Source organism: Pezoporus occidentalis, unplaced genomic scaffold, assembly GCF_034315485.1.
Source record: "Pezoporus occidentalis ecotype Australia unplaced genomic scaffold, CSIRO_AGI_Poc_V1 ctg169, whole genome shotgun sequence".
NCBI lineage: Eukaryota > Metazoa > Chordata > Aves > Psittaciformes > Psittacidae > Pezoporus > Pezoporus occidentalis.
In genome coordinates, this window is record NW_026913521.1 from 434,682 (window position 1) to 461,637 (window position 26,956).

Here is a 26,956-nt window from a genome sequence, read left to right on the forward strand (position 1 = left end):
CCGCTGCCTGTTTGTTATATCAAAATGACTTAACCTGCAGTATGTGGAAATCAACCCATTTTCTATGTGACTTGGCCCATATGGGTGAGGAGAGGAGCCACCTATGGTGATGGAGCGCTGAGAACTGACTCACTTTGATGCATGGATGGCAGTGCCATCTTCTGCCTTGGCTCGCTGGGGGACCCAGTGCTGCTGCACCCTTCACACCACAGGGAAATCTGGGAGGCCATGGCCTGGTTGAGCTCCAAGCTGTGGGGTTTCCTTAAACAAGAACAATTGGTGGCTGCTGATGGCCCCATGCTCGGTGGTGGCGGCTGAAGGGCTCCCCAGCACCTCACCGCAGTGGTTTCGGTGCCAAGCCCTGCACGCATGCTCTGGCCCTGCCATCTCCTCTCCTGCTGTAGCTGAGCCAGGGGTTGATGTGCATCAAGCCCTGGGGCTGCATCTGCAGGGGGATGAGGATGCCAGATCTAGGGAGGAGGAAAGGGGCAGGGGGCAAGCACTGCTCGCTGTGGACCCCAGAGAGGAAACCCACCATCACCCACCAGCTCCCACAGGCACTGGCTCCCCTTGTGGAAGGAGAATTTGCCCCCATTCATGAAGCCCTCCACATGGTGCTGCCTGCCCAGGGCTCTGCACATCCACTCTCGCTTGCACCTCTCCAGTGTAGTCACACCGGGGCTGGATCCCCCACAGGCTCAGGAGCTTTCCCAGAGAGCCAGGGAGGGTTCCCTGCTTCCAGGGGCAGCTGCACTCACCCCCAAACCTGACCCACAACTTCTACCTCGCCCATAATTTGTTTGCTGCCGGCAATTGGGCTGGACTGGGAGGCTTCCTGCTTTGCTTTCCTTTGGTGCTGTCTCTCCCAGAGGGTGTCTGGGTGGCAGAGCTGCCTCCCCACCCAAAGCGTAACCCCTGCACCATGTCTTCAACCAAAAGGAGAACTTTCAGCTGATGGAGGCAGAGCATCGGCCACCTCCTTGTTTCAAACAACTCCCTGGTGATGTTATAGTGCTGTTATGGTCCATCCCTTCCTGATTTAGGGCCTGTTGTGATAGGAGGAGAGGTGATGGTTTTACACTAAAAGAGGGGAGATTCAGTCTGGATGAGAGGAAAAAATTCTGTACAATGAGGGTGGTAAAACACTGGCGCAGGCTGCCCAGCGGGGTGGTGGATGCACCAACCCTGGAGACATTCAAGGCCAGGATGAATGTAGTTCTGGGCAACCTCATCTGATTGGAGATGTCCCTGCTCATTGCAAGGGGTTGGACCTTTAAAAGCCCCTTCCAACCCAAACTGTTCTGTGATTCTACTCAACCCTGCAGCCACTGCAGGCTCCAGGTCACCTTTGGAGCTTGTTTGATAAAACCTGTTTAGCCAAAGCTGTCTCACTCCCCTGGCATTTCCATTGGGCACTGTGCCCAGGGGGAATAGAACCATAGAATCAGCAAGGCTGGAAGAGACCTTTAAGATCATCAAATCCAACCGTTCCCCAGCACTGCCAAGACCACCACTGACCCATGTCACCGAGGGCCTCATCTATGGGGTTTGTGAACGCTTCCAGGGATAGTGTTCAAAATGGTTCAAGGGGTGGATACCCTCCACCACTGCCCTGGGCAGCCTGTTCCAATGCCTGAGCACCCTTTAAGTGAAGAAACTGTTGCTGTTCTCCAGTCTAAACCTCTCCTGGTGCAGATTGAAGCCGTTTCTTCTTCTCCTATCGCTTGCTAGTTGGGAGAAGAGACCAACCCCACCTCACTCCATCCTCTTGTCAGGCACTTGTAGAGAGCCATAAGGTCTCCCTGAGCCTTCTCTTCTCCAGACTAAACCCCCCAGGTCCTTCAGCCGTCCCCCATCACACTTGTGCTCCAGGCCCTGCACCACCAGCATTGCCCTTCCCTGGCCCTGCTCCACCATCAAGTCGCGACATGTCGCGTCCTGCCCCTTCCGACCACAGGGGGGCGCCGCAGTGCCGTTCCGCCGCGCTGCGCTCCGCTCCGCTCCGCCCCGGCGGTGGGACACGCCGCGCAGCCCCGGCGGGTCCGGGCGCTGCAGCCGCCGTGTCCCGCACGGTGAGTACCGCGGGGGGGGCGCGCACCGTGGGGCCGGACAAGGCAGACCCTACCCGAGGGGGTGGTCTGGGGACTGATCTTCCCCTATAGCATCCCATGGGACACCGCTGGCAGCCCCTCCGTACGGAGCCCCCCGCTCCCGGGAGCCGCTGTCCGGGATGGGGCCAGCAGCGATCCTCACCTGCTGGGACGGGCACGCTTGTTTCTCGTCCGCTTGGAAAGTGGAGGCAGGGGCAAAGCGGCGGTGAGGGTTGAGGCTTGTCCGGTTGCTGTTGGAGACCCTACGGGGCAGCGGGCAGGCGGGGGCCAGGCTGGGGAGATGCAGCACCCTGGGATCGTCGTCCCGTTGCCAGACACCTGGGGACCCTTCCTTCCGCTGGGTGTCCCCTTGTGGCCCTTGACCCACTGCGCACCCTTCGGGATCCTTCTCCCCACTGCGTGCCCCTTGGGATGCTTCTGACTGCGAACCTCTCGGGGTCCTTTTCCCCACTGCATGCCCCTTGGGGCTCTTAACCCAATTGCACACCTTTTGGTATCCTTCTCCCCATTGCACATCCCTTGGGATCCTTCTCGCCCTTGCATGCCCCTTGGGATCGCGCTGCTATTCCACACACGCAGTTTCACCTGTATTCAGCTGCTTGCGACTGTCGTGGCATCTCAGGCCTTGGCAGGGAGCTGCTGTGGGTCTGTGTCCCCGCGTGGCTGGAGCAGTTTCATGCTGACTTGTAACTCTAGCAGAGGAAACTCAGGGGAGTTTGCTGCTTGCTTGGGAAGTGCTTATTTTCAGCACTCTCCAGGATCAGTTAATTATCGCAGGAAAAGTATCACTGCTAAGATCTTATAATTAGGCAGCCTACGGAGACTCTGCTGCTCAGGAGGCAGCAGAAAGCAAATGCTCTTTGTGAGTGTTTCTTGTGTGAGAAGTGAGAGCTGCCTGGGCAGAGGGCTGGAATTTGTACTTGTGCATTGCCTGAGAGCTGATGCACGTTGGTGGCTCCAAACCTGCAAAATAATAGGGGAAAAAATGAAGTGAGAAAAGAAAATGTGCTGAAAGGACTCCTGTTGTTCTTGTAGAATTGAGTCCTAATCAGTATAATTTGTCTGCAGAGCTAGAAGTGCTTTTAGGACAAACTGTTAGTTCGTCTTTGCAGGACTGCCTTTATACCTGCCTTGAATGGTCCTTGGGTTGTGGGGTCCAGGGTGCTACCACAGAGCGCCTGCTGCTAATAATAACATGGTAAGGAGTTTACCTGCTCTGATCCGGCTAAAGACAGCACTGAGGCTGGCATCGACATTATCAGCCTCCAGTCCATCCCTAGATTAGATGGATAAAACTCACACAAGAAGAAACTGGGCTCTGAAGCAGAGACTCGATCCAGAATGGGGGCTCTGACACTGAACGGGGTCTGGGCTCTGCCTCAGCAGCAGGGATGGGATCTGCAGAGGGGCAGGATTTGGAGCCAAAGGAGCGCACGTCAAAGGCGCCGTGTCCAGGGTGTTCTCATTTCCTTTGCTCTCTCAGTTATAATTTGTTCCACATTGCAGGGCCGGCCAGCCTCTCCCTGCGCTCGCAGCATCCAGGCTGCTGTGGTTGCCATTAGAGCAGTGGTTTCCATCCAAAACATAAAGGGAAAAGAAAAGGGAAATGTTCCAAATAGGGATGTGGGGAAATGGCTTTCCTGGTGGCCATTCTGGGGTGGCTGCAGCTGGAATCTCACCGCCCATCCATGCAAACCTGCATCTGCCCCAGGGAAATTCCAGGAGGTTTAAAAAGTGGTTTAATAGTGCTGTTGCTCTTCCCAAAAGGGAGTAAGATGACCTGGTAGCCACAGGTTGCTTGGCTTGGTAGCATCCCCTTGGGGAGAAGAGGGAGAAACCTGGCGCAGGCTTTAATTGATGAAAGACTTCAGCACCAGGAATAAATTCCTGCTGTCCAATGTGCCTCTATGGAAAATAACTCTTGGCACGTAGGAATGACTTCAGTCTCCAATGCGAGAGGTGCCTTTCTGGCTGTAATACAACTTTACAAGGCATTTGAGTTATGTGAGGTGATATTCTTGTAAAAACCTGCAGTTTTCAGTATTAAACCCAGTCCAGGCCAGTATTTAGAGCTGACATTCTACGATGTCAAGGAAGCCGGTATGAAATAAACCCGATTCATTTCAAAGGCAGTTATCAGGGGAGATTATCACTGCTGGGCACTGCTAGCTGGTTGCATGCCCTCCGTGTTTCAGTGCTTTTATCACGAAGCTGGAAGGAGATAGGAATGATTGCTTGGAAAATCCTGGGGCCGACCCAGAGCAGCACAATGTCAATAGCTTGGACAAATCTGGACGGTAAACCGGGCAAGCAAAAGCCTTCCTAACTGGAGCCAAATGGGAAAGGGAAGTCTTTTTGCACCCAAAAATAATAACTGGAGTTGTCCATGTTTTCCTGGCCCTAACCTGGATGATAGGTTTTCAGCAGGAGCTGGGAGAGACAGCACAGAGGCGCATTCCCTCCTCCAGCAGGAGCTGCCTGAAGGGTGGCTGTGTGTGTCCATCCCGATTTCCATGCTGGAGAATTGAGTATTTTCCAGGATTAATGGGAAACTTTGCTATGGAAAGAAATAGCAGTTATTTGCCTTTGTGATCAGGGTGCTGTCAGAACTGGATTTGGGCTGATGACAGCCAAACCCAGCCTCTCCATCTCAGTGGAGGTGTGGAGGCTGCAGGGAAGGGACCGAGGGACTGCAGAAAGCGTCTAACAATGAGAGATGAGATGGCCATTGTGTTAATCCCCCCATAAATCAAACCAAAGAGGAACAAGTGTGGCTTGATTAAAGCACCTAAATACTCTCACAGAGGAGAAAATACATGGTAGCCAAAAGCTTGTTAATTGAGCAGAGAAAAGCATGACAGGAATCAATGTCTGGCAGTTGAAGGCAGACACACTGGTAATAAGGCGTAAATATTTAACCTGTGGGAGCAATTAATCATCAGAAGACGCAGCGAGCAGCAGAGGTGGCATCAGCATCTCTTTGCCTTTAGCATCATGACCCGTCACCTTGCAGCTTCTCCCATAGCCCCAGTGCTGGGGAAGCAAGAAGGGCTGGATCAAAGCGGCACTGAGGCCCTGATGAAGTGGTTTAATGAGATGGTGCAATTTCAATCACAGCAGAGCAACAGAAAAGGACTATTTCTTGTGCCCTGCTGGCTCTTTCTGAGAAACACCACTGAAATCACTGCAGGCACTTCTTTTCTCTTTCCCTTTGGTTACCAGTGGGCATGTTCTTGCAGATCTATGCTGAGAGGGTGAGGGGATGGTGCTTGGTGGTTCTCCTCAATGTCCAGCAAAACAAACTGAGATTCAAGGAAAACACATCCCAGGGAGCATTCCAGCATGCTGTGGCTGCAGGGGGAAGGAGCTGGTCCAGGACTCGTTGTCCATCCATGGGTGAGAGGGTCCCCAGCCTGGCATCCCTGGGGAGGTGAATGCTTAAGAGAAGGAGATAAAGGTCATGGGGTTGCCACTGGTCCCATCTCTGCCTTTCCTTTCCAGTAGGATTTCTTTTCCTGTAGATGTTCTCTCTTGTCCCTTTGCCATGGGCATCACCGTGGCTGGGTTTGCTCCATCTCACCCCCCAGGGCTGCCATGTTCCTGCTGCGATGGAGCCTGAGCTTGGGGCTGGTCTGGACTTCCCCATCTGTGGTTGGACGACCATGTGCAAGCACATGCGTCACCAGGCATGCATCCCCTGTGGCAATGCGCCCCATTCATCCCAGATGGCAGCAGCTTGTGCTTGGGCTGTTTGATTTGAGGCGGGGGGAATACAGTGGGATGCTGAGCCATAGGGGATATATACATGGTTCAGTAGTCTGCATGCAAAAGTGAGGCACATCAGGAGAGGAGTCATAGCATCTCTGCGCCCTCCAAAGCCACCACACTGTGAACAGCTGATGTCTGTGGGCAGCCCAGGATCACTTCTCTTCCTCTTGCAGAGACACAACGGATGCCCACCCAGGACAATGCGTGACAGGGGAGAAGGCTCGTTTTAAGAGAGAGGATGAATGGAAGGAAAAAAGGCACGTGAGAAGGATGGCAAGGTAAGGGGAGGCTTTGCCTGGGCACTGGTTGGAACTGGTGGGAAGGAGCTGCTCACCCATGGTGGGAGCAGGAACCTCAGGGCCAGCAGGAAAATCCCTGTTGGTTGCAGTCAGTTGTGGTGATGGAAGGACATGTGGTGGCCATGTGGATACCAAAAGGATTTGTCATAGCTCTGCAGGGTAAATACAGACAGTGCTGGCTATGGAAAATACCTGGTTTTGGTGTGGCATGTGAAGAGGTGAAGGATCCCACTGGGAGGCAATCACAGGCTTTTGGCTAATTCCTGTGTAGTCCTTAGTGGAGGTGTCTCTGGATGCTGAAGAAGGGGACTTTTTGGAAGGTCTGAGTCATGCTTCATAGCTGCAGGCATGTATCCTCCAGGGAGGCTGCCTGAAGCAAGGAGAGAGCTTGCCTGAGCTGGGAGGTCCAGGAGCACACGTCCCATCAACCTGAGGTTGTTAATACCCTTAACAGCTTGTGTCCAGGTAGCTGGGCCCAGCTGGAGCATCCCTGCTCTCACCGTAGGACCCAGTGGTATTGCACGTACCAGTTTTCTCTTTAACCTCCTTGGAGATGCCTGTGACCAGCAAGCCTGAGCACATGGATGTGGGAAGAGCCCATTCATTATCACTGCATCCATCAGAGCCCTCAGGGGGATTAAGACCATGTGTTGTCTTTGGGAGAAGGTGACCCGGGCTGATGCCTGGTTCAATCACACTAATGTTACTCCAGATGTTGAAAAATGGGATGAGCAGGCTGGAAGATTCTCCCAATCCAGGCTCCTGATTTTTTCCCCATAAAATGCCTTCTCCCTGCACTCTGTAGAAGCTGCATTTGATCAAAAGAGCAGGAAAATAGCTGAGCTATAAATAACGTATTCACAACCAGGCAGGGACCTGCAAGCAGCGAGGATGATGTCTCAGTCTGTGATGTGGACTTGGAGGAATGATTTTATCACCAGCAGATATTAGAAGATTCCCCTTTGTGCTGGAGGTAGTTCAGGGCAGAGGAAATTAAACCTGCAAGCTGAAAACAGTGATTTGATGACAAAGGTTTGTCTTTTGCATCCTTGATGGCAAGGTCTCACAGGGACACCGGAAGGTTTTGGTCTGGTTAATGTTAATGAGGGCTGATGGTGCTGTGCTAACAACCTGGGGTAGCTGTTCCTGAACCTGACTCTGTTAGTGGCCTGACCTGCTCCCCAGGTCGGGTCTGCCCTGGTGCTCCTGGGAGGTGGCACAGATCAAGGATGTCAAGCAGACATCAAGGGGTGTCCCCAGGGATGTCCCCAGTGGGAGCAGCAGCACTGGCAGAGGAGCAGCAGTGTGGGGAGAGCCAGAGCTCTAACCCCATCCCTAGAGGTTCATCACACAGCTCCCAGTCACATCCTGCAGCCTCAGCTCCTGCTGGTGCCTCAGTTTCCCCATCTGCAGCGTTCAGTGGGTGCCTGGCTCTGTGATGGGAGGACGTACACCCCGCAGAAACCCTCTGTGCACGGCAGGGAGCTTGTTTCTGGGTTAGAAGGTGACCTCTTCCATTAGCAGCAGGGACACGTTCTCTTCCCAAATTAGATGGTGGTTTGGAGGCTTTCCAGGCCCAACATCGTTCTGCCTGATAGTGCTGGGTTTGCTCTGGTGGCAAGATCCTGCCTGAGCAAGGCAGGGCTGCAGATGCAGAAAGGTGCTGGTATCCCAAACCAACCTTGCATGCTCTGCTGGATCACGCCTCAGGGCTGCTCTGCATAGCTGGGGATGAGATATTTTGGCTGTCCTCTGGTGCTGTTCCTTGCATGCCAGATGCATGTTATAAACGTGGAGGCGAGGGAAATCCCTGTGCTGTTGGAATCGGGAATGCTGAAGTTGTCTTTCCAGACCTTTCCCACCAGCAGCTCACGATGCAGCCGGTCGTGTTATGAGTGCTGCGCAAGTGCCGGCTGTTGTGCATCCGGGATGTGATTTCAGAGCCGGCCCCAGATGCTGACAGTGACATCTGGCACTATCTGCCTGAAGCCTAAAGCCAAGAAGAGCACTTGGGTTTCCAGCCTGTTCCAATGGATGAGGTGCACCAGGAGCTCTTGCATGGCCGCGGTCCCATGGCCTTATCTCCACTGCCCCAAGCAGCCCTGCCCTGGTTAACGTGACAAGGTCAGCCTTTGTCAGTGATGCTTTAGTGTCCTCCACAAACAAGCAACAGCCAAGAGGTTTGCCAGAGTCAGGCTGGTTTTGAAGGGTTGATCAAAGCCCGTTTTCACCCTGTGCCTCTCAGTGAGCAAAAGCGTTTAGCAGTGACCTCAGAGTGACCGAATTCCCACTTCAGCTTTCTGTTTCACCTCTAAATAAATGGGATTGCTCCGTAAACTCGTTAGTGGAAGTAACTGCTGGTGCCTTGGCTCCTGACCAGGATGGGCCACGCTGGGTTCTGCTCTCCTCCTATTGCGTTTTGCTTGGGTGAGAGGGACCTCAATGCATACAATGGAGGAGGAATTTGGGGCTGCTCCAGCTGCATTTGCAGGGACAAATCCATCCTGGGGTAACTGTGCTGACATCAAGGACCTTGGCTGCCGGTGTTTTGGGTTGCACAAGGGAAACATCCTTCCCTTGCTGCTGTCCCTTTTCACTTTGGAGGTGGTGGCAGCTCCTCTGTGGCCACCACCTGCTGCTTCCATGCTGCCCATCTGGCCTCCAAACCACTGACTTCCCCTTTTCCTCTCCCCTGCCCAGCCACGCTCCACAATGACCTCACGCACCATGTTTTACGGCTCCTCCTCCTCCACCATGGCCCCACCATCCAAGAACCGTCTGAAGCGCCAGAGCCGGATTTTCTCCCAAGTCTTGTACCGGACCCTGAGCTACAAGGACCGGAGCTCAGCATCTTCCTCCCCAGCACCCAATGAGGACGACCCAGCCGAGCTCTCCACCCAGCTCTCTGTCCCCGGCATCCTGAAGATCTTTGGGGGCAACATCTGCGCGGGCACCAACTACAAGAGCGTGCTGGTTACGGGCAGCTCGGGCGCACGGGAGCTGGTGAAGGAAGCGCTGGAGCGCTATGGGCTGAGCCAGCTCAGCGCCGGGCAGTACGCCCTGTGCGATGTGATCGGCAGGTTCGAGGGCCCCGACAAGCAGTGGCAGACGGAGGGGCTGAGGGTGCTCGGTGACCACGAGAAGCCGCTGCTCATCCAGGACCTGTGGAAGCCCAGGGAGGGCTTCTCGCGGCGGCTGGAGCTGCGCAAGAGGGCAGAAGTGGAGGAGATGGCAGCCAGGGATGTGGACACCACCACTGCAGGTCAGAGCTGGGTGCGGGATAGGGACAGGGTCCGGGGAGATGCGACCCTCCCCAAGCATCCCATACCAGCAGCTTCTGCAGGTTTTGGGAATGGGAGGTGGGTGGTGCAAGCGGGAGGGCAGCCACGTTTTAGCTGCAAGGCTTCTGGGTAGGGTTGATACTCAGAGCTCTCCTGCATAGTTTTGGTACCTGCGACCCCAAATACTTACCCCAGCCAGTTTAGGGTTTCATACAGGACCCCGCTTGCAGCCAGGCAGCGGCAGCAAGACCATCAGTGTGGCCCACTCTTCCCATCACTGTGCACCAACATCCTGGTGTCCCATGCTTTGGTGCAGCTTCATGCCTGGCTCTCCTGCACCTCCATCTCCCTGTGGGCATCCCCCAGGCCATTCACCCCAGGCAAATCTGCAGGAGCAATTAAGCAAGATGAAAAGCTAATGAAGGGAGAGCAATGTAGGGCAGGAGAGCTCCTTCAGAGGTAGCTGATAAGTCTAAGGCTGGCAGGAGGAGATAAGGGCATCATTAGGAGCCAGCAGGTTAATAAGTGACCCTGCTAATGAAGTTTTCCTCCTCCCACCCTCAGATAAAAGCCCCACAAGGATGAGGGTGGAAAGGTTTAGAATCAGGTTTGTAATTGCATGATGCCCTTGATGGGTCTGACCTGCTGATGGAAGCATCCAGATCCAGCTTGGGAGGTTTTGCTGGGATGGGCCCTAAGTGCCTCCTCACACCTGTAGCAAGGAGTTGTGATTGTCAGAAACAGCCTAATGATGATGCAGGTTTAGCCCATGGGCTCAGCAAACAGGAGCCAAGGTTGCCCCCAGCAGCAGCAGAACAAAGGGCCTGACCTATCCCATGCCAGTAGGGATGGGGCTCCTTTCCAATCTGCTCTAATGAGGGCTGGAAGGAGACCAGGCACATGGAATGAACGAAACCAGAGAGAGCAGAGGCTGCGATTTGCTATTGCAATTTTGCCTGGATGCCCCAAAATCTGAGTGTGGAGTTAACAGCTTTAGGGGTTGCTTGTGTTGTGGGGGGCTTGGGATGGGTTCACCCATCCCAATGGAATGGAGGAGCAGTGGGAAAACAGCCCCCAGGCCTTGTGTTAATGCTGTGCAGGGGGGTCCATGGGATGCCAATGGTGAGACGAGGCTGCCTCTATCCCTTGCTGTGTCCAGTCCATGGAGGGGATGCTACAGGTTCCAGCTCATTGCATGCGTGACAGAGAGAAAGAGGCTACTGCTGCCAGCCCCTGGACCAGGGAGGGAGCTGCAGAGGTGGATGCTCTCTACTCCTTCATCTCTTTCTTCAGGCAGGATCAGAGAGACCTTAAGCACTTTGGGACAGCAGTGACTCTAAAAACAGCATCTTTTGAATAGAGGCAAGGGCAAGAGTCAAGCACAATGGTTACAGCACACGGTGAGGAGGGCCACGTGACAGCTCCCAGCCTGAGCCCAAGGTCACATCAGCTCTTGGCCTCAAATCCTCCCCCTTAGATGCAGCGCTCCTAGCCATGACCTGGGTGGGCTGGCAGTGATGGGGAGGACAAGGCTCCCACACAGGCTGGGGCAGCAGCAGGATGCAGGCTGCCTGGTGCAGGAGCAGGCAGCACTGAGCTGGCCTGGGCTCAGCAGCCTGCAGTGATTGCTGATGAAGGAGCAGCTCCTGATGGGATCGCGTGCCCTGGATCTGGAAATGAGCCCGTTATGCTTTCAGTGTAGATATCACTTCATTTGTTTCAGCACTCCTGGGTGGGGTGGTGGAAATGCTCCATGTTTTAAACCTTTGGGCATTTTCCATAGCTGACCAAGCTCTTCCGAGACACAAAACCTACACCCACATTTGTTAGGCTATTTGCTCTGCCCACTCACAGCCCTGATCTGTCTTACCCGTTAAAAGCTCACACCTGCAGCCCTTTCTTTCAGTTTCTTACCCTATACTGGTGGCACTGCCCAAAGGGGTGCCGTGGGGCTGGGACCCACACCTTCCCACCCCATCTAGAAGCTTCTGGGAATGATGCAGCATGTCTGGGGGAAGTATCTACTTCCTCCTCATCCAGCATCCCCAAAAGACATGAAACCCCTGATGGGATGGGTACCGACTGTGAGTGCCCTCCACCAGGGTCACCCTTGTCACCAGCCCCAAGCTGGCAAGGGTTCCCTTGCCAAGCATCAGCTGCCTGCCCAGGGTGAGGAAAAATGCACTGGTGTGGAAAACGCAGCGTCTGTGCAAACATAAAGGGACTTTGGGCTTGCAGCTCCCTAGAAAACAAAACAAGGATGCTGCAAAGCAGGATCCCATGGGAAATACCTGCAGGGTCCTTACCCACATTAAGCATCGCTGGAGCTGCAGGACTGGGACCACTGGTGTCACTCAGGCTGGTGCATCACTTCCTGCCTGCTGCTGAGCTGATGGATGGGAGGAAGCCCCCACACCCATCCGAAGCCTATTAGCACATAGCTCAGGTGTTTTATCTGCTGGGTTACCCATTATCCTAATCATTATTAGCTGCTTCCCACTGGGAAGGAAGGTGCTCGCTCCTCATGCCACTGATTAGCAGCGGCACAGGTGGAGCAGCTCTGCAGTAAAGGAGGCAGATTCCCTCTCATGCCTGTCCCCTCAGCCCCACTCCTTTTGGGGAGCAATGAGGCAGTGGTTAGGGAGCATCCGGGGAGAACACCCACAACCCAGAGGTGCGGCACTTGGCATCTTTATGGCATTCATCTTCCAAAACAACCCCATTTTGCACCATGTCCTGAGCTTGCTGAGGCTTTCCCAGAGGCTGGAGGCTGAAATGCACGCACAACTCGAGAAACTTAGCAGTTAAGCCTATAAGAGATGCTCTGGCAGGTACCTTCGAGGATCTGCCTTTGATATGCCTTAGCACGAGTGCATCCAGGGAAGATTCCCTGCAGGGTCTGAGTAGCAATTCCATTAGGAAGGACCAGCCTGGAGTCAGCTCCTCCTGGGTAAATTCAAAGCATTTCTCCTTTCCTGGGGCCCCTGGAGGTATCTGTTGGCTGATTTATTTCCAGCCATGGACAGGGAACATCTTCCCTAGGCTGAAAAGAGGCAGATCCCGGTCAACATCCCAGGCACCACAACCAACACGTTTTCCCCTGGGATGCAGGATGGGTTTAGAGGCAGCAGCTTGGTGGGGCCTGGTGGGTGCTGGCCAGGGGTGCCCCGTTCTTCCTAAGGGATAGGGCGTGATCCTGCCCCATTCCCATCCCCATCACCGTGTGACTTCAGCAGCTTGGCACTGGAGATGCTCGTGCAGTGTTTCAGGTGGGATACTCTGCACATGCTTGGGAAGAGAAAGCAGTACGAGAGGACTGGAAAAAGCCCTATCCTGGTTTATGGAGGGGCTTTGTTATGCTCAGGAAAAGAGCCGTGTTTATCTTTCCAGGGCAGCTCCGGGGTTAGCGGGGAGCCTGTGACGGGGGCTCTGTCAGCACTGAAAAAGCAGCCTTTTCCTGCACAAAACGAGTACAGAAGCTTCCTTTCCCCTAGATAAGGGACCAGTGATGGCGTCTCCGTCTGGGTGGTGGGACCCCAATCCTGGCACCTCTCCTCCATCCCAATGCAATGAGCTCCAGCTCCCCAGGATCCAGCCCTTCTCCTCCTCCACTTCCATAGCCAGGCATCGCCCAACCATCCTTCATCCCTTTGGTCCCTTTCCATGCTGTGGGTTGGGGACGGGGCTCCTGGGGGGGGGGGCATTTGGCATCCCCAGTGGCACATTTGGGGCTTGTTGCACTCCCTGGATTTCACATCAGCGGGACCCAGACATCCCAATGCCGTGCTGCTGGCCGTGATGGGGACATGAGCCGGGCCGATTGCCTTTTAAAGAAGGACACAGGGCACTGGACCGCTCGGGTGACTTGGCTGTGCCTTGCCTTAATCCCAAGGCATGTGAACAGCAGGGGCTATTTTCTCCCTCTCCCACCGCCCTCCCCATCCTCATCTCTTTCGTTTTCCCAGCAATGGAGCACTTGCTTTAAAACAAACAAACACAGAAATGTATTCCAGAACCAGCAGCCCGTTCCTCACCAAATAAGGCCGATGGCATTTTCGGGTCTGAACTTGTGAGTGTCCCTTTAAGCAGCCCTGGGCACCAGGCTCTCTGCTCTGCCGTCCCCAAATCCCGCTGCTTGTCCCCAAATATCACTGGCCGCAGCCTGCTCGCTGGTCGGCTGAGCCGTAAATGGGGCTCTGGCTCTGTGCTGCACTGATGCTGCTGCAGTGCTGCTTCCACAAGCAAATCCTTTAGGCTTTTCCCCCCCTCTCTTCGTCCTCCCTGAATGCCAGCGACCTGCTCCCAGGAGGCTGCCCACCCCAGGTACGAGCATCGCCCATCGCACCCCCAACTTGTCCTGCAGAGCTGGAGCCATGCTTGCAGCACGGAGGGGTCTGTGGGGACCCCCTTAGGGATGGGGATGCCACTCGAGGGGCTGCTTTTGCAGCTCGGCCAGGCCTATTCATTCGCTCCAGCTCCCATTATTCCTCTTGCAAGCAGCTCTTCCCGAATGGATGTTTAGGAGAAGTTAATTACAGCTTCTCCTGCAGCAGGCAGCGGGCAGGCTCCACTGCAGCTCCAGCTCCCATGCCTGATGATGCTCGGGGTGGGGGCCGGGGGGACCTCCCTGTAGCTCCTAAAAAGCAGTATCCAGGCTCTTATTGAGCTGAATTTCTTTCTAGCAGAGTTTTCCTCTCTCCCCCCAGCCTTCGCAGCGTGGGGGATGCTGAGGATGCTGAGCCCAGCCTGGCTGTCCCAGTCAGTGGGGTTTGGGGGCCTAGGAGTTCTGGGACACCCCCTCTATGGTGGTAGCATTGGGGTGAAACTCTCTGCGTTGATGTCCTGCTGTCACCCTTCAGGAGGACAGGGAAACCAGGGGGGACACCAACCCGGGGCTGGGGATGCTTTGAGACTCTCCAAGCTGCAGCATCCCCCCTGCCATAGGGTGCTGCGGTACCCTGGGGGGGGGGGGGGGGAGCGGCGGGGACTGATGCTGCTCTTCCCCCTCCCCATCCCCGCAGGCATCAACGCCCAGGCGCGGAAGCTGCAGCGGCACCGGGCGCGGGGGGCCCGGCGGGCACCGGCGGGGGCTGAGCGGCTCGGCCCCCCCCCGGCCCTGCGGCGCAGCCTCAGCGAGACCAGCCTGGGCATCCCGGCCCGGAGGGTCGGTACCGGGGCCGGTGCCGGGGAGCGGCTCCAGCGGCACTGCTCCACCCTGCCCGGGAGCCCGGCGGCGGCGCGGAGCGGCGGCAGCAGCAGCAGCAGCAGCAGCATGCGGTACTCCCTCTACCAGTCCCCGCACCTCCTGCTCCTGCAGGGCTACAGCCAGCAGCATGTAAGCACCGCGCCGCCTCCCTGCGCACCCCCCTGCACCCCCCTCCGCTTTCGTCCCATCACCCCTTAAAGCCTCGGGGGGCTGCTTGCATGGCCGGAGCTGCTGGGGTGGTGGCGTGGAAGAGCATCCTTTAGAGCGGTGCCAGCCTGGGACTTGCAGCGTTGTCACCAAGTCTGTCCTCCAGCTTGCCCTCAAGCACTGGGGGTGCAGAGCGAGGACCCCCCGGTAGCATCCCAGAGGGATGTGGGAGCAGCGTCCCTGACTTGGCACAAGGATGGTCCGGTTTTGCGGGTGATGGCTGAACTGCCCCATCCCTTGTCTGGTTGCTAGTGGCAAACGTAATGAGGCAGCGAGGAGACAGAGTGGCTGGGAGCCCCTGGTCCCCAATGCTGGAGGCACTTGGAGAACTGGGAAGGCCTGGGATGCCTCTTGTAGTTAATGGCTACTTTGTCCCCTTTGGGAATAAGGCTGTGCCAAGGTTTCTGCAGGGTGACATTGGTACTGCAGCCACCCCATTAGTACAGCTGGGGACACTGAGGCACGGGGGGTGGGTTATGAGACCTGCTTTGGAGCAGGCTGGAGAATAAGGCAGGGCAGGGAGTCTCTGCTCTGACTGCTGTCCCATTGTCCTCCCGGGCTGGGGGATGCAGGCATTGCTGCAGAAGAAGGTGGGAAGGGCAAACAGCTGGGAGAAGGAGGTCAGAGAGATGGAGGGAGAACTCCTTCTGCCCAGAGCAGCCCCATTCACTGCATGCCCAAAGTTACTGTCCCCATTTATTAGCATGCCCAAAGCTGGGATCGCTGCTGTCCTGCTCAGCAGAGAGAAATGTGTTTCTGACATGCAACGATGCAGGGGACAGGGGGATGGCTGGGGACAGTGGGATGCTGCAGCACCCACTGCACAGCAGAGAGGAGGGTCCCTTTTGCCCCTCCATCCCTGGTTCATGCCGTGTCTCCCCCCTTGGCAGGACAGCTTGGTTTACCTGCTGAACCGCGAGCAGCACACGGTGGGCCAGAGGACGCAGGCGAGCAAGCCCAGCATCAGCCTGTCAGCCCCCGACATCCTGCCCCTGCACTGCACCATCAGGAAGCTCCGACCTTCCCGGCATTGCTCGGAGGAGAAGCTGGTGCTGGAGCCCATCGCCGGTGCCGGCATCTCCATCAACTTCACCGAGGTGGCCCGGACGGTCGTGCTGCAGCACGGGGACCTCCTCTCCCTCGGTCTCTACTACCTGCTCCTCTATAAGGACCCCATGAAGGCGCAGCCGCTGCCAGCACAGACCCTGCTGAGGCTGCGAGCCCTGCACCCCGCTGTCTCTGAGGGTCGCCCTGTCTGCAGGGCATGCGGCAGCCTGCTGAGGGACCCCGCCAGCAAAAAGAGGGGTCCCTCGCCTGCCGCCGGCCCCAGGGCACCCCGCAGGAAGCTGCTGCTGGAGTTCGAGCCGGCGGCTGAGGACGTGCTGCTGCGGCGCATCATGACCCTGATCGAGCCCGGTGGGGACGACCACAAGCTGACACCCGCCTTCCTGCTCTGCCTCTGCATCCAGCACTCGGCCACCAGCTTCGAGCCGGGAGACTTCGGGCAGCTGCTGCTCAAAGTGGCCAAAATGATCCAGAGGACGGTGTGGGTCAGTCAGCGGTGGGATGGGGGTGCTGGTGGGGTGGGGGTGCTGCTGATACCCCCTCAAGGAGGCAGCGAGTGCTGGTTGGGTGATGCTCGTGCCACCCCATCCCACTGGGTTTCACTTTGCTTTCCCCTTCTCTCCCTGCCCAGGAGCGGACACGGGAGCTGGCCGAAAAGCAGTCCCAGCAGTAAGTGCAGCCTCCTGCTTTGCCTTGTTTTGGCCCTGAATGGGGAGAATTCAACCCATTTCTTCCTCTATGAGCGAGGGGAGCCTGTGGCTGCCTAAAGCCACCTTCAAAGTGCCTGACGGCACTGACACACAGAGTTTTCCTGCTTAATCCCATGCATTCAGCTCCTGGTTCTTTTGCCACGTTGCCTACAAAGCTCCTGCTTGGAAATGTGTAGGGCTGGAAAAGCAGGCAAGCTTGCTGCAGGAATAGGACCTGCAGCAGCTCTGGGGTCTTCTCTGATCCAAGACCTGGCCAAGGCTTTGCACATGTGGCTTCAGAATTCCTAAGGGATATAGCAGGGATGGCCTCGGTGCAGGGTCTCACACCCTTAATGCTGAAGACCTGTCTGTGGAGTGCAGAGAGGGTTGGTGTTGCAGTGTGCATCCAGGGATGGTGGCACAGGGATGGGGAGCACCACCTTGGGGCTATCACAGCAGTGTGCTGGGGGGGGGGGGGCTGCCTTCCCAGCCACTTCCAAGATCCAGGCTCCAAAGCAACATCTGGAGAAACTGCTGGTGCTTGCTGCAAGCTCTGCCCTAGGACGAGCTCCTGCGGATGCTTCCCAGGCCTATTCCTGCAGCAGGGAAAAGCAGTTGAGCAACTTCCCAGATGCTTTTTATTTGGTTAGTTTTATTTTTGAGCAGCCCCATGCGGGCGGGCTGGGTTCAGCCGTTCAGAGCTGGCAGGAACAGCACATACTGCTTGGGGAGAGCCAGGAGCAGTTACTGCAGCTCCGCTCTATTAGGGGCAGTCTCACCCAAAAGTGGCACCCCACAAAGAGCAAGCAGCCCTCGGCCACCCTGGTCCCTGCATGGTCTCCTTTGCCGTCCTGTGGAGCTGGGACCACCAGATCACTTGTCTTCCTTAGGGGGATGCTGGGCTTGGGGGTGAGGGGATGCAGCAGCTCTTTGGCGTTGCCCCAGGCTGGGTGTTTTCTCCCCAGAAGCTTGAGTGGGGATGCTGAAGAGCAGCAGCCATAATGCTCACTGTGTCTCCCCAGCCAGGACCCTGCCACCCTGTCCCACTTCTCCGTCACGGACCTTCTCCCAGACCTGCAGCACATCCTCTTCTGGATGGCCAACGCTATTGAGATCCTTTACTTCATCCAGCAGAAATCACCCACCTATATCCAGAGCATGGAGGAGGAGCTGGACATCAGAGGTAAGGCTGGACACAGCACCCTGCTTGCTTCTCCAGCCCGAGTGCCTTTGCTCTGCTAATCCCCAGTTGCAACCAGTGGTCAGTGCCACCGAGATGCTCCTTTAACCCCCCCTAATCCTCAGCAGCAGGGGCATCTCTGCAGTGCAAACTGGGGTAATCCATGCAGGAGGAGCAGCCTCACATCGTGCAGTGGTGCTGCTCAGCTTCAGGGCCAGGTTTTGTTGTATTCCCCTTATCCACCTTCCCTTCCCACCGTGGCAGCTTGTGGTTAATGCTTTGGGGGCAGCTTTTCGCCCGCTGGCTGCTGGGTTTGCAGGCAGAATTGCTCACTGGTGAGCCTGTGTTAGTGCCAGCCAAAAAGACAGAAAAGAAGGAAAAAGGAGTTAAATGAGCCTCAGAAACCTTCTGGTCTATGCAGCAAGTCAAAACCTATAAGGCAGTGGGCTGTTGGAAGGAGGGGTGCATCCGTGGGCTGAGACCGCCATGCTGTGGTACTGCGCTGTGCTGCCAGTGGCTCTTCGAGGGATGCCACAGTGGTGATGCCAGCCTGGAAGCACCGATAACATCACCCTGGGGATTTGGGAGCAGTGACTTCAGCCCATTTCACTGCTGTCGGTTTGCTCCCCATCCTCTTCTGTCTGTCCCGTAGGCTCCAAGGAGTCTCTTTTCTCCTCGACCATCACAGCCAGTGAGGAGGCGATGACGGTGCTGGAGGAGGTGATCATGTACACCTTCCAGCAGTGTGTCTACTACATCTCCAAGGTATGAGCTCGCAGGGAGGGGAGCAGCACCCCATGGGGCAGGCACAAGCATCCCCAGCAGCTCTTGCGCTCTGCAGAAGGTTTCCTTAAGCTTTTACACCGTGGCAGCTCCACCACATTGAGGTGTTTTCCTTTGGGCTGAAATGTCCCGATTTCTGGTCACAGCCCAGGAGAAGGATTGAATTACTGCAGCGTGTTTCCTTGCCTGCAGTGCAGCGGCTCAGGGGAGGCGTTTGGGGAGAGCTGCTTGGCTCCGGCCAGCGTGGCATAATGGTGTGATTCAGGGTGTGATGGAAAGGGGCCCCTGGACCGTTGCCGTTGGACCGCAAGAGCCAGGCAGCATCGGGAGCAGGGAACAGAGCGGGCAGTGTGAGGCAGAAGAAAGGCTGCTGTGTGCTGGTGTCAGCACGCAGGGACGCAGGCACTGCTCACCTTCCCCTTAGCAGGAGTGGATGCTAGGTGTTGCTCTCCCGTTTAATCCATAGGGAAAGGTCATCCCCGTTAGTTCTGGTTTTTCTTTCACCCTTGTTCCCAGCCCTGGTTCAGCTCAGTTTTCAGGTCCCTTTAGCTGAGGCCCCACACTGTCAACTCCAACTGCTAAAAGCACCAGAAACGTTCATTTTTATATTTATTTAATATTTATATATAATTCAAATACATCCTTGTGCACCACCGGAGCACATCGAGGCAGGGGTGAGCCAGAGCAACCCCTTACCAGAGCAGCACTTTGCTTGGCTTGTGGAGGTGAGGGGGGTTGGAAGGGTTTGGGGCTTACGGAAAGGAAAAGAAGGGAAAAAGCAGCAGGATCGTGGTGGTGTGAATTGACCTCTCTCTGCAGTGTCTGTATGTGTCTCTCCCTGCGCTGCTGGAGTGCAACCCCTTCCAGAATGAGTGCAGGGAGAGCTGGCGTGCGAACCCATCGCTGCCCGAGGAGCTCCGCAGGGTTGTACTCATCTACCAGGCAGCGCTGGACCTGCTGCGCCAGTACGAAGTGCACCCCGAGATCACCTCCCAGATGTTCGCCTACCTCTTCTTTTTCTCCAACACCCTGCTCTTCAACCAGCTCCTGGATAAGGGTCAGTCCTCCTGCAACACCCAGCCCGGACCGGGTAACCTGTAGGGCACCGACCCCTTGGGAGATCCTCCAGTCCATCCCAGTGCCACCTTGAGGGGTACAGGAGGGAGGGGGCTTCAAGCAGCTTCAAGGGGCTGGGGATGAGCAGGTCAAGCACAGACCTAGTTGCCATTCTCATTCCCAGGAGGGGTTTAGTCCCACAAGTGCCCTATCCTCACCTCCTGCAAGAGTACTGCCCTTTTGAGCCTGAGCAAAGGATGCTGAGAGCAACTCAGTAATAAGCTACCGCAGCCTGCTCTCTGACTGAGGTGCTCATTAGCCCTCATTAACACTGCTATTAGTGCCAGGTGCCATCCAACCACCAGTACTTACAGCTATAGGATGCTGGGGCCATTAACCTGCATCTATTTCACTTCCCTGGGGCATCCCTCCCCCTGGGTTCCAGCTGGAGGCAAGGTGACCTGTTCCCTGACAGTGCTGATGGATGTTCTGCCTCCTCAGGCTCCTCTCTTGGCTGCTTCCACTGGTCACAGGGGGTGAAGCTTCGTGCCAGCGTGCGGCTGCTCCTCGACTGGTTGCGTGGTGCTGGCTTTGAGCAGCTCGCCCAGCAGTTCTTTGCCAAACTTGCCAACGTGGCCAACCTGCTGGCCATGCCCGGCTCCCAGCTGGTGCAGGTGAGGGGTGCCTGGCATCGGGATGGGCACGGGCAGGAGAAACGCTGCTTGGTGTTTGGGGGTCCCTACCATGATATGTGCCTTCTTCTGCAGCCTGTCACCCCGTGTTGGTTGGGTGCGCAGTATCAAGGAGGGGTGCTCAGGTTCACTCCATCTTTAAGTGTTAATGCCACGTTGGATTGGGCTTGGAGCAACCTGGTCTAGTGGAAGGTGTTGGAAGGAGGGTGGAACTGGATGAGCTTAGGTTCTTTCCAGCCCAAACCAGTCTGGGATTCTATGATTCTATATCTTGCCTGTTCTCTCCCTCCCATTCCCCTCGCAAGCCGCAGCTTCTCACTGAAAGCAGCTCCTCAGCTCTTCACCCCATGCTCTGTCTCCTTGCTCAGATGACCTGGGCATCCCTGCGAGCCGAGTTCCCGGCGCTGAGCCCCGCGCAGCTCCACCGGGTGCTGAGCCAGTGCGAGGCGGTGATGGATGTGGGCTGCATCGCAGCGTGGCAGCCCAGCGAGGAGGAGAGCCCGGCCACCTTCCAGCCCGGTGAGGCCTCGGCTTCGTGCTCAGTGCTGCTCTGGTCACTGTGTTCTGCTCACACACAGGCTTCCTCTGGTGTTTTTGTGTAGAAGCCAAGCAGACAATTCCCTTCTCCTCCTGGGGACTCCTGTAGTAACTGCAGTGGTTGGGAATAACCATGGCCTTGTGATTCTGATACTGCAAAGGGTGCAAAGTGCACTCAGAAGGGCTTGGGGCTCTTTCTGTGTGCCCAAATAGGGAATGCTGTTGCCTCGCACCTCACCGTGTCCCCAGTCCCATCTGGAAGACCACACATGGCCAAGAGTCGGGAGGCAGGAGCAGGGTACAGCCAGGCCAGTGTTAACCTCTCTGCCTTTCAGATGAGATGCTGGAGTCCTTTGACAACCACCCTCCCATCATCCTGCCTAGTGCGGGCTTCAAAGTGGACCTGGAGGTGGAGACGTTGGATGACAACATCTACAGGCACCTCCTTTACATCCGCCACTTCCTCTGGAGCCTGCAGAGCAAGAGTCCCAGCCCTAGTGACCGGCCGGGCTCAGCACCCCCAAAGGTAGCCTGTACCCCATGGAGGGGCTGCTTCTCTCCTGGGCAGGCAGAAGGGTTTTGGACCCCTCTGAGCCCAGGGCAAGGGCTTGCTGTAGAGCTCACGTAGAGCTGCTGGAAGGATTAGTGCTGTTAATCCCCCAGCCTGGGGGGAGTGGGAAGGTGAGCAGGAAGGACAGGCTGGTCCCAGCAATCTCGTTAGTGGGGAGGAGGGAAGAAGGGGGATATCTGCAGGCAGCACTCCCCTTCTCCCTGTGTATTCCTGCTCCTCCCTGCCCTGTTTGTCCCCGTGTAGCTAGGCAAGCACAAAAGCACTGATTAGCTAATTCCTATAAAGCACAGGGAGGGTGAGACGTGCTGCAGGTGCTAAGCTCAATTGCTGTTCATCCCCAGCTCCCTGTGGAGGACATTCCTCTAGCAGCTGCTCTTTTCTCCCCATTGACTGCAGCACTCACACGCACCACTACCTCCTTGTGCCACCCTTGGACCACATCACTGTGCTCCCCCAGTGTTGCCCTCCAGTGGGATTCCCCCCAGCACAGGCATGACAGGGAATCCCCTTCTGTCTGGCTGTGAGCATCCCCAGCACCTGGGGTGCAGAATTGTGCTAGGACAAGCCCTAGCAGCATCCAGATTTCCAAGGCTTTGGCTGGAACCAGCAGCCTTCCTGCCTGCAGGGCGCACAGGTAGAGTGTGACGAGCACATGCAGAGGGTCCCATAGAGCATTTCTCTCCTTAAGGAAGAGGCATACACGACAGCAGATGTCCTGGAGGTGAGCAGGAGCCCTGCTGCTGCCTTGGGGAGCACCGTCACCCAGGAGGACCATTGCACCGAGCCAGAGGAGAGCCCCTTGCTCTACCTGGCCACCAATGGCTGCCCCTGTGAGCACCCCGACAGCGAGCCCCAGCTCCAGGAGAGGCTCCAGCAGCTGCAGCTGGGCAGGGGCCTGCCCCCCAAGGCTGGACCAGCACCCACAGACCCCTCCTGCCTCCTGACACCCCCCACCACCCCATTGAACTTCGACTCCCTCAGCCCAGAGTCCCCGCAGGGCACCGGCAAGGGGCTGCAGGACCCTCGGAGGAACGGGATGAACGGCACCAAAAGCAGCACTCCTGAAGGTAATGACAGCTGGCACTGCCCTGATTTGGGGTGCAGGATCGGGGTGTGAGCGTGTTTGCTGCTGTTCTCCTTCCCTGGTTCCTGTGGGGACTTGTCCGTGTTTGGACAAGGAGAGCAAATGAAGCATTGCAGCCTTGGGGGTACCCGAGATTGGCTTTGACGGGGTTTTGGGGAGCTGTGAGGCTGGTTTGGGTGATGCCATAGTGGTAACCCAGTCTCTCTGCTGGCAGGATGCTCACCGACCCCCTATGACTACCCCACACCAGAGTCTTCCAGCCGCAGCTCTGCCACCGATGATTTCTGCTACGTCTTCGTGGTGGAGCTGGAGAGAGGACCCATCGGGCTGGGGATGGGGCTGATTGATGGCTTGGTGAGTCCTCACCCATCACAGGACAGGCCTGATGCCCCTCCAAAGAGCTGGCGTGGGACATGTGAAACCATCCAGAAGCTATTGGCTTCACTCATGGCAGCTAGAGTGCTTCTCCTAGGGAAAACGAGGTGTAAACGGATCTCTCAGGAGGAGCAGATCCCTGCTCCCAGGTTGCTGTGCCGTGCACGCAAAGTCCATCACATCTGTCCCACAGCTGGAGAGAGCAGACAGGCTCAGCCCTCTGGTGGAAGGAAAATGACTCAGCCGAGGTCTTTTCCTCCACCCTTCAGCGGGTGGCAAAGGAAGCTCACAGGGTGCCAGAACTGCTCCAAGAACAGCACTCATTGCTCATGGGGACGTTGCAATCTGGCTGAGCGTGGTGGATCATTTTACTAAGTGCCCTTTCACGGCAGTGCATTAGTCAGTAGGAAACAGGGCATCACCGAGCTGCTGCGACAAAGAGTAAAGAGCTCCCATCCCAAGATGGCTGCAGGTTAACGATGCTTTACTCTTAATGAAACTGAACAAGAAAACTTTCCCCCCAGCTCTCCTTTATAAATTGATATAAAACTGAAGGCTTGCATTTCCTTCCTGTTACTGTGACACCGTCCCCAGCACCCATCCGTCAAGTTCCCCAGTGCATCAGGCACCCGCTTGGCTGTGAGCCGCAGGGGACAGTCACCCTTCCCAGATAGCTCAGCCTTTTGGGACCACAAACCTTTCATGTCCCCTATGCCCCAATTGGTCACTCACCACCTTTCCCTGCCAACAGCACACTCCTCTCTGCTCCCCTGGGATCTACATCCGCACGCTGATCGAGGACAGCCCTGCGGCTGCGGATGGCAGGCTCTCCATTGGGGACCGCATCCTGGCTGTCAATGGCACCAGTCTCATCGGGGCAGACTACCAAAGGTGAGTTGCACCTTGCAGGAGGGCCTGGGCTGGTATCAGCACTGTGGGAGTTGGTGCTCAAGGCCAGGTTTTCAGCTGTTTTGCAGCAAAGAGCTGCACAGGGGTCTCCAAGTCCCTGGTACAGTCAATAATGCAGAGGATGCTGCAGTAAAAGCAAGCTGCAGAGAGAGAAAAAACCTACCCAGGACACTGGAAATAGGGAAAGGCAGCTTTCTGGGGATTTGGAAGAGGGATCAGGGAGCAACAACTGCTCCAGAGATTGTTCTCAGCAATGCACTGCTGCTCTAACCCCAGCCCACCCCACGGTTCCTCTCAAAGGTGGTGGGATGGGACAGCTTGCACCCTGCAGAGCCTGTGGGGCAGAACACCTCAGGGCTTGCTTGTCCTTACCCTGGCAGCACTGGCGTGGAGATCAGGCTCTCTGTGAAGAGAAACAGACCCTGCCTGTGACACTGAGCAGGCACAGAGCAGAGGGTGCAGGTGTTTTGCAAATGGGGGGGGGGGGGGTGTTGTACATGTCCATGACCTGGCAGGCTCCTGGCAAGCTGCGGGGAGCCAGAACTCACCCCTCTCCCTGTTGCTGCTCTCTGCAGTGCCGTGGACCTCATCCGCTCCGGAGGGAAGAAGCTGCGGTTCCTGGTTGCCAAGTCGGACATGGAAATAGCCAAAAAAATCAGTTCCAGCTCATCTTCCTCCTAGTCCCTGTGGCACGAGGGTCCTTCTGCAGCAGCTTGTGGGTGCAGCTCTGGTTCAGGCTGACCCTGGGGAGCCTGGAGTGCAAAAGGGAGGACCGGGACTCCACAACCGCCCTTGATTTGCTTATCGACACCTCACCCCTGCACTGCAGCAGATGAAAGGACAAGCAAGGGAGGTGCACGCTGCTCCCAATGCACTTACTGGGAGCATCATTGCTGATCTCTTGCTCAGCTTCACCTTGTACTATGTATCATCCTTCTCAGGAGCTTGCCTGGTCCTTTGTCCCCTCTGGCAGGGGACAGGAAGGGGATGCTCCCTTCACAGCTCCTCCATTCCTCTAGGCTGGCAGCCCTGCGTGATTTCTCCATGCTGGCAGGTGGAAGGCTTGAAACACCTTTGGGATTTAAAGGTTGGCATGTGGGGCAGGCCTGGGTTTTGCCTGTGGCAGTGACCACTGGAGGTGCTGGCACAGCAGGCTGGAAAAGGGTGCCCAGCTTTGGGAGTGGTAAAGGCAGCATAAGCACCCAGAAGCAGGATTCGAAGTGGGATGCATTGCTAGAAGATCAAGTTCCCTGGTGCCATGCCCTATGTCAGGTGACTTTCTGCTGCTTGGCTATAACCACACTGCCCCCAGGCCTGCTTTGGGATGGGAAGCAGCTACAGCAAAGGGCTTCACACCACCAGCAGTTCCCTGTGAGCCTTGGGGAGAGCCCCTGAAGAAGATGCTCTTGCCCTTGCTCATGCAGCAGATGTACTGCCTGGCTCTGGCACCGTGATCCTGGCAGAAGGAGCCTAGGACTAACCCAGCAGAGACTTTGCCCACACAGAAGCTGTTGCCCTGTCCAAGGCCACCAGGAACCTGAGTGAGCCCAGCAGCATCCTGACACTAGTCCAGGCGGACAAATGACATCTTGACACCATGTCCTGGTGTCCCTCCAGCTTTGCAAGGCCACTGTAAGGCCACCCTGTTTCCTGCCCAGCTCAGAGCATCTCAGAAGTGCGTGCTACTGATGGGTGCTGATGGGCAGCAGGAGCTCCCCTTTGGAAGGTCAGTCTTGAACATCCCAAAGGAGCTCTGGTGGTTGCTCCAACAGTGGTGTCAGCAGAGCCAAGCTGGCAGCTCCACCGTGTGGCTGCCTCTTGACTGCCAAGTCCTCTCTGTGTTTTTAACACCATTCACAGGATAAACCTGACCTCATTTCCACATATAGACTGATACCGAGACCTAGTTTAGCCAAACCCTATTAGAACAGCCTGCCACAAAGCCCTGCATCACACCCTGCACTTAAACCAGCACGGTTTAGCTCTGGAAGCAAACCGGATATTCACACAGCATCTCACAACAACAGTGCTCTGAGGACTGTGATGCTAAAAAAGGGATGTTCAACAGGGTTGGCCTTAATTAAACCTCACTGCTGTAGTTTTGGTTTCTGGGCTTAGTCTTGCACTTTGCAGGAGGGATGTCAAAATAATCTACACAGGAGAAGTACTCCAGTACTGGATTTCTACACAGCCTGGCCTGCCTTTTCCAGGGCAAGGTGGACTAAGCACTTTCACTGAGACACTAGTGCCTTGCTTTGCTGCTAGGCCATGCTCATGCCAACCAGCCTGGGGTGCTGCCCCAGCAGGGACTGGGAGCAATGCATCTCTCCCGCCACTGACTCAGCTGTACCAGGCAGGCAGGCAAAGGCTCAGGGCCCCACAGTACTCATGGTGATTCACTCCAGTGTATCATGCAAGTATGTCGGCCACTCATCCTCCAAGGAGCTCAGCAGGTTTGTAGGGCAAGAAATAGGCTGCCAGGGCCCTTGGGCAAGCTGCATGCACTCCTCACTCCCCTCTGCCACGGAGCCAGGGCTTTGGGGGAGGCTCAGTTTGCACTAGACAGTACTAGGGCTGCACCCTGGCAAGTTCCAGTGGTACCAATGCAACCCTCTGCTCCCCACCAAGCCTGACTCCAGGCATCCCTGGAGGTGGGAATCAGCCCCAGAGCTGCGTGTTGCTCACAGTGCAGTCAGGCATTGAAACAGACTGTAAATAAACCCTGCTAATACACTAGCATGCATGAGGGCTTGCTTCTCCTGGGAGGAGCACTGGGATGCATTTACTTCCCCTATTTGTTAATACTGTACAGCTCAAATGTGTATAAACTTCTGGTGAAGATACAGAACACAGCATGGCGCCTGTTTGACACGGGGGTGATGTATGCTAAGAAATGCTCTTGGTGTCAACAATAAACTGGATCAATAAATCTCTCTAAGATCTGGTCTGATAGCTGGCTCTTGGATCTCAACATGTTCACTCTGAAGGTAAGGCAGAAGAGCAGCGAGGGCTTACAACACTTAAAGGAGTCACTTCTGCCTTCTCCACCTTGCACAGGCCTTTGCTTGGCTGCATGCAGAGAGGCAATAAAGGAAGCACATGCATAGCCAGGGGGTAACGAGGGCAAAAGGGAGGGAGAAACA

General features: G+C 56.2%; 1 protein-coding gene and 1 long non-coding RNA gene across 3 annotated transcripts; one reads left to right on the top strand and one right to left on the bottom strand.

Moving 5' to 3' along the window:
- Positions 1-2,004: 2,004 nt before the first annotated feature.
- On the top strand, positions 2,005-26,758 carry RADIL (Rap associating with DIL domain). 2 transcript variants are annotated; one of them, XM_062613549.1, is made up of 16 exons: positions 2,005-2,072; positions 6,053-6,157; positions 8,879-9,440; positions 14,481-14,794; positions 15,763-16,422; positions 16,569-16,606; positions 17,649-17,809; positions 18,459-18,571; positions 19,409-19,646; positions 20,147-20,319; positions 20,706-20,856; positions 21,210-21,400; positions 22,134-22,512; positions 22,744-22,883; positions 23,656-23,795; positions 24,389-26,758. In XM_062613549.1, the coding sequence occupies exons 2-16, from the start codon at positions 6,122-6,124 to the stop codon at positions 24,492-24,494; spliced, it is 3,402 nt and encodes a 1,133-aa protein (XP_062469533.1). In that variant the 5' UTR covers positions 2,005-2,072; positions 6,053-6,121; the 3' UTR covers positions 24,495-26,758. The 2 variants fall into 2 exon arrangements, with proteins under 2 accessions (XP_062469533.1, XP_062469532.1); XM_062613548.1 differs by lacking the exon at positions 2,005-2,072 and having other exon boundaries at positions 5,826-6,157.
- LOC134161043 (uncharacterized) lies at positions 9,335-11,867 on the bottom strand. Its single transcript, XR_009963805.1, has 3 exons — positions 11,751-11,867; positions 10,102-10,171; positions 9,335-9,845 (listed from the first exon to the last, which is right to left on the bottom strand). It is a non-coding gene; the product is annotated as an uncharacterized LOC134161043 (long non-coding RNA).
- Positions 26,759-26,956: the final 198 nt, after the last annotated feature.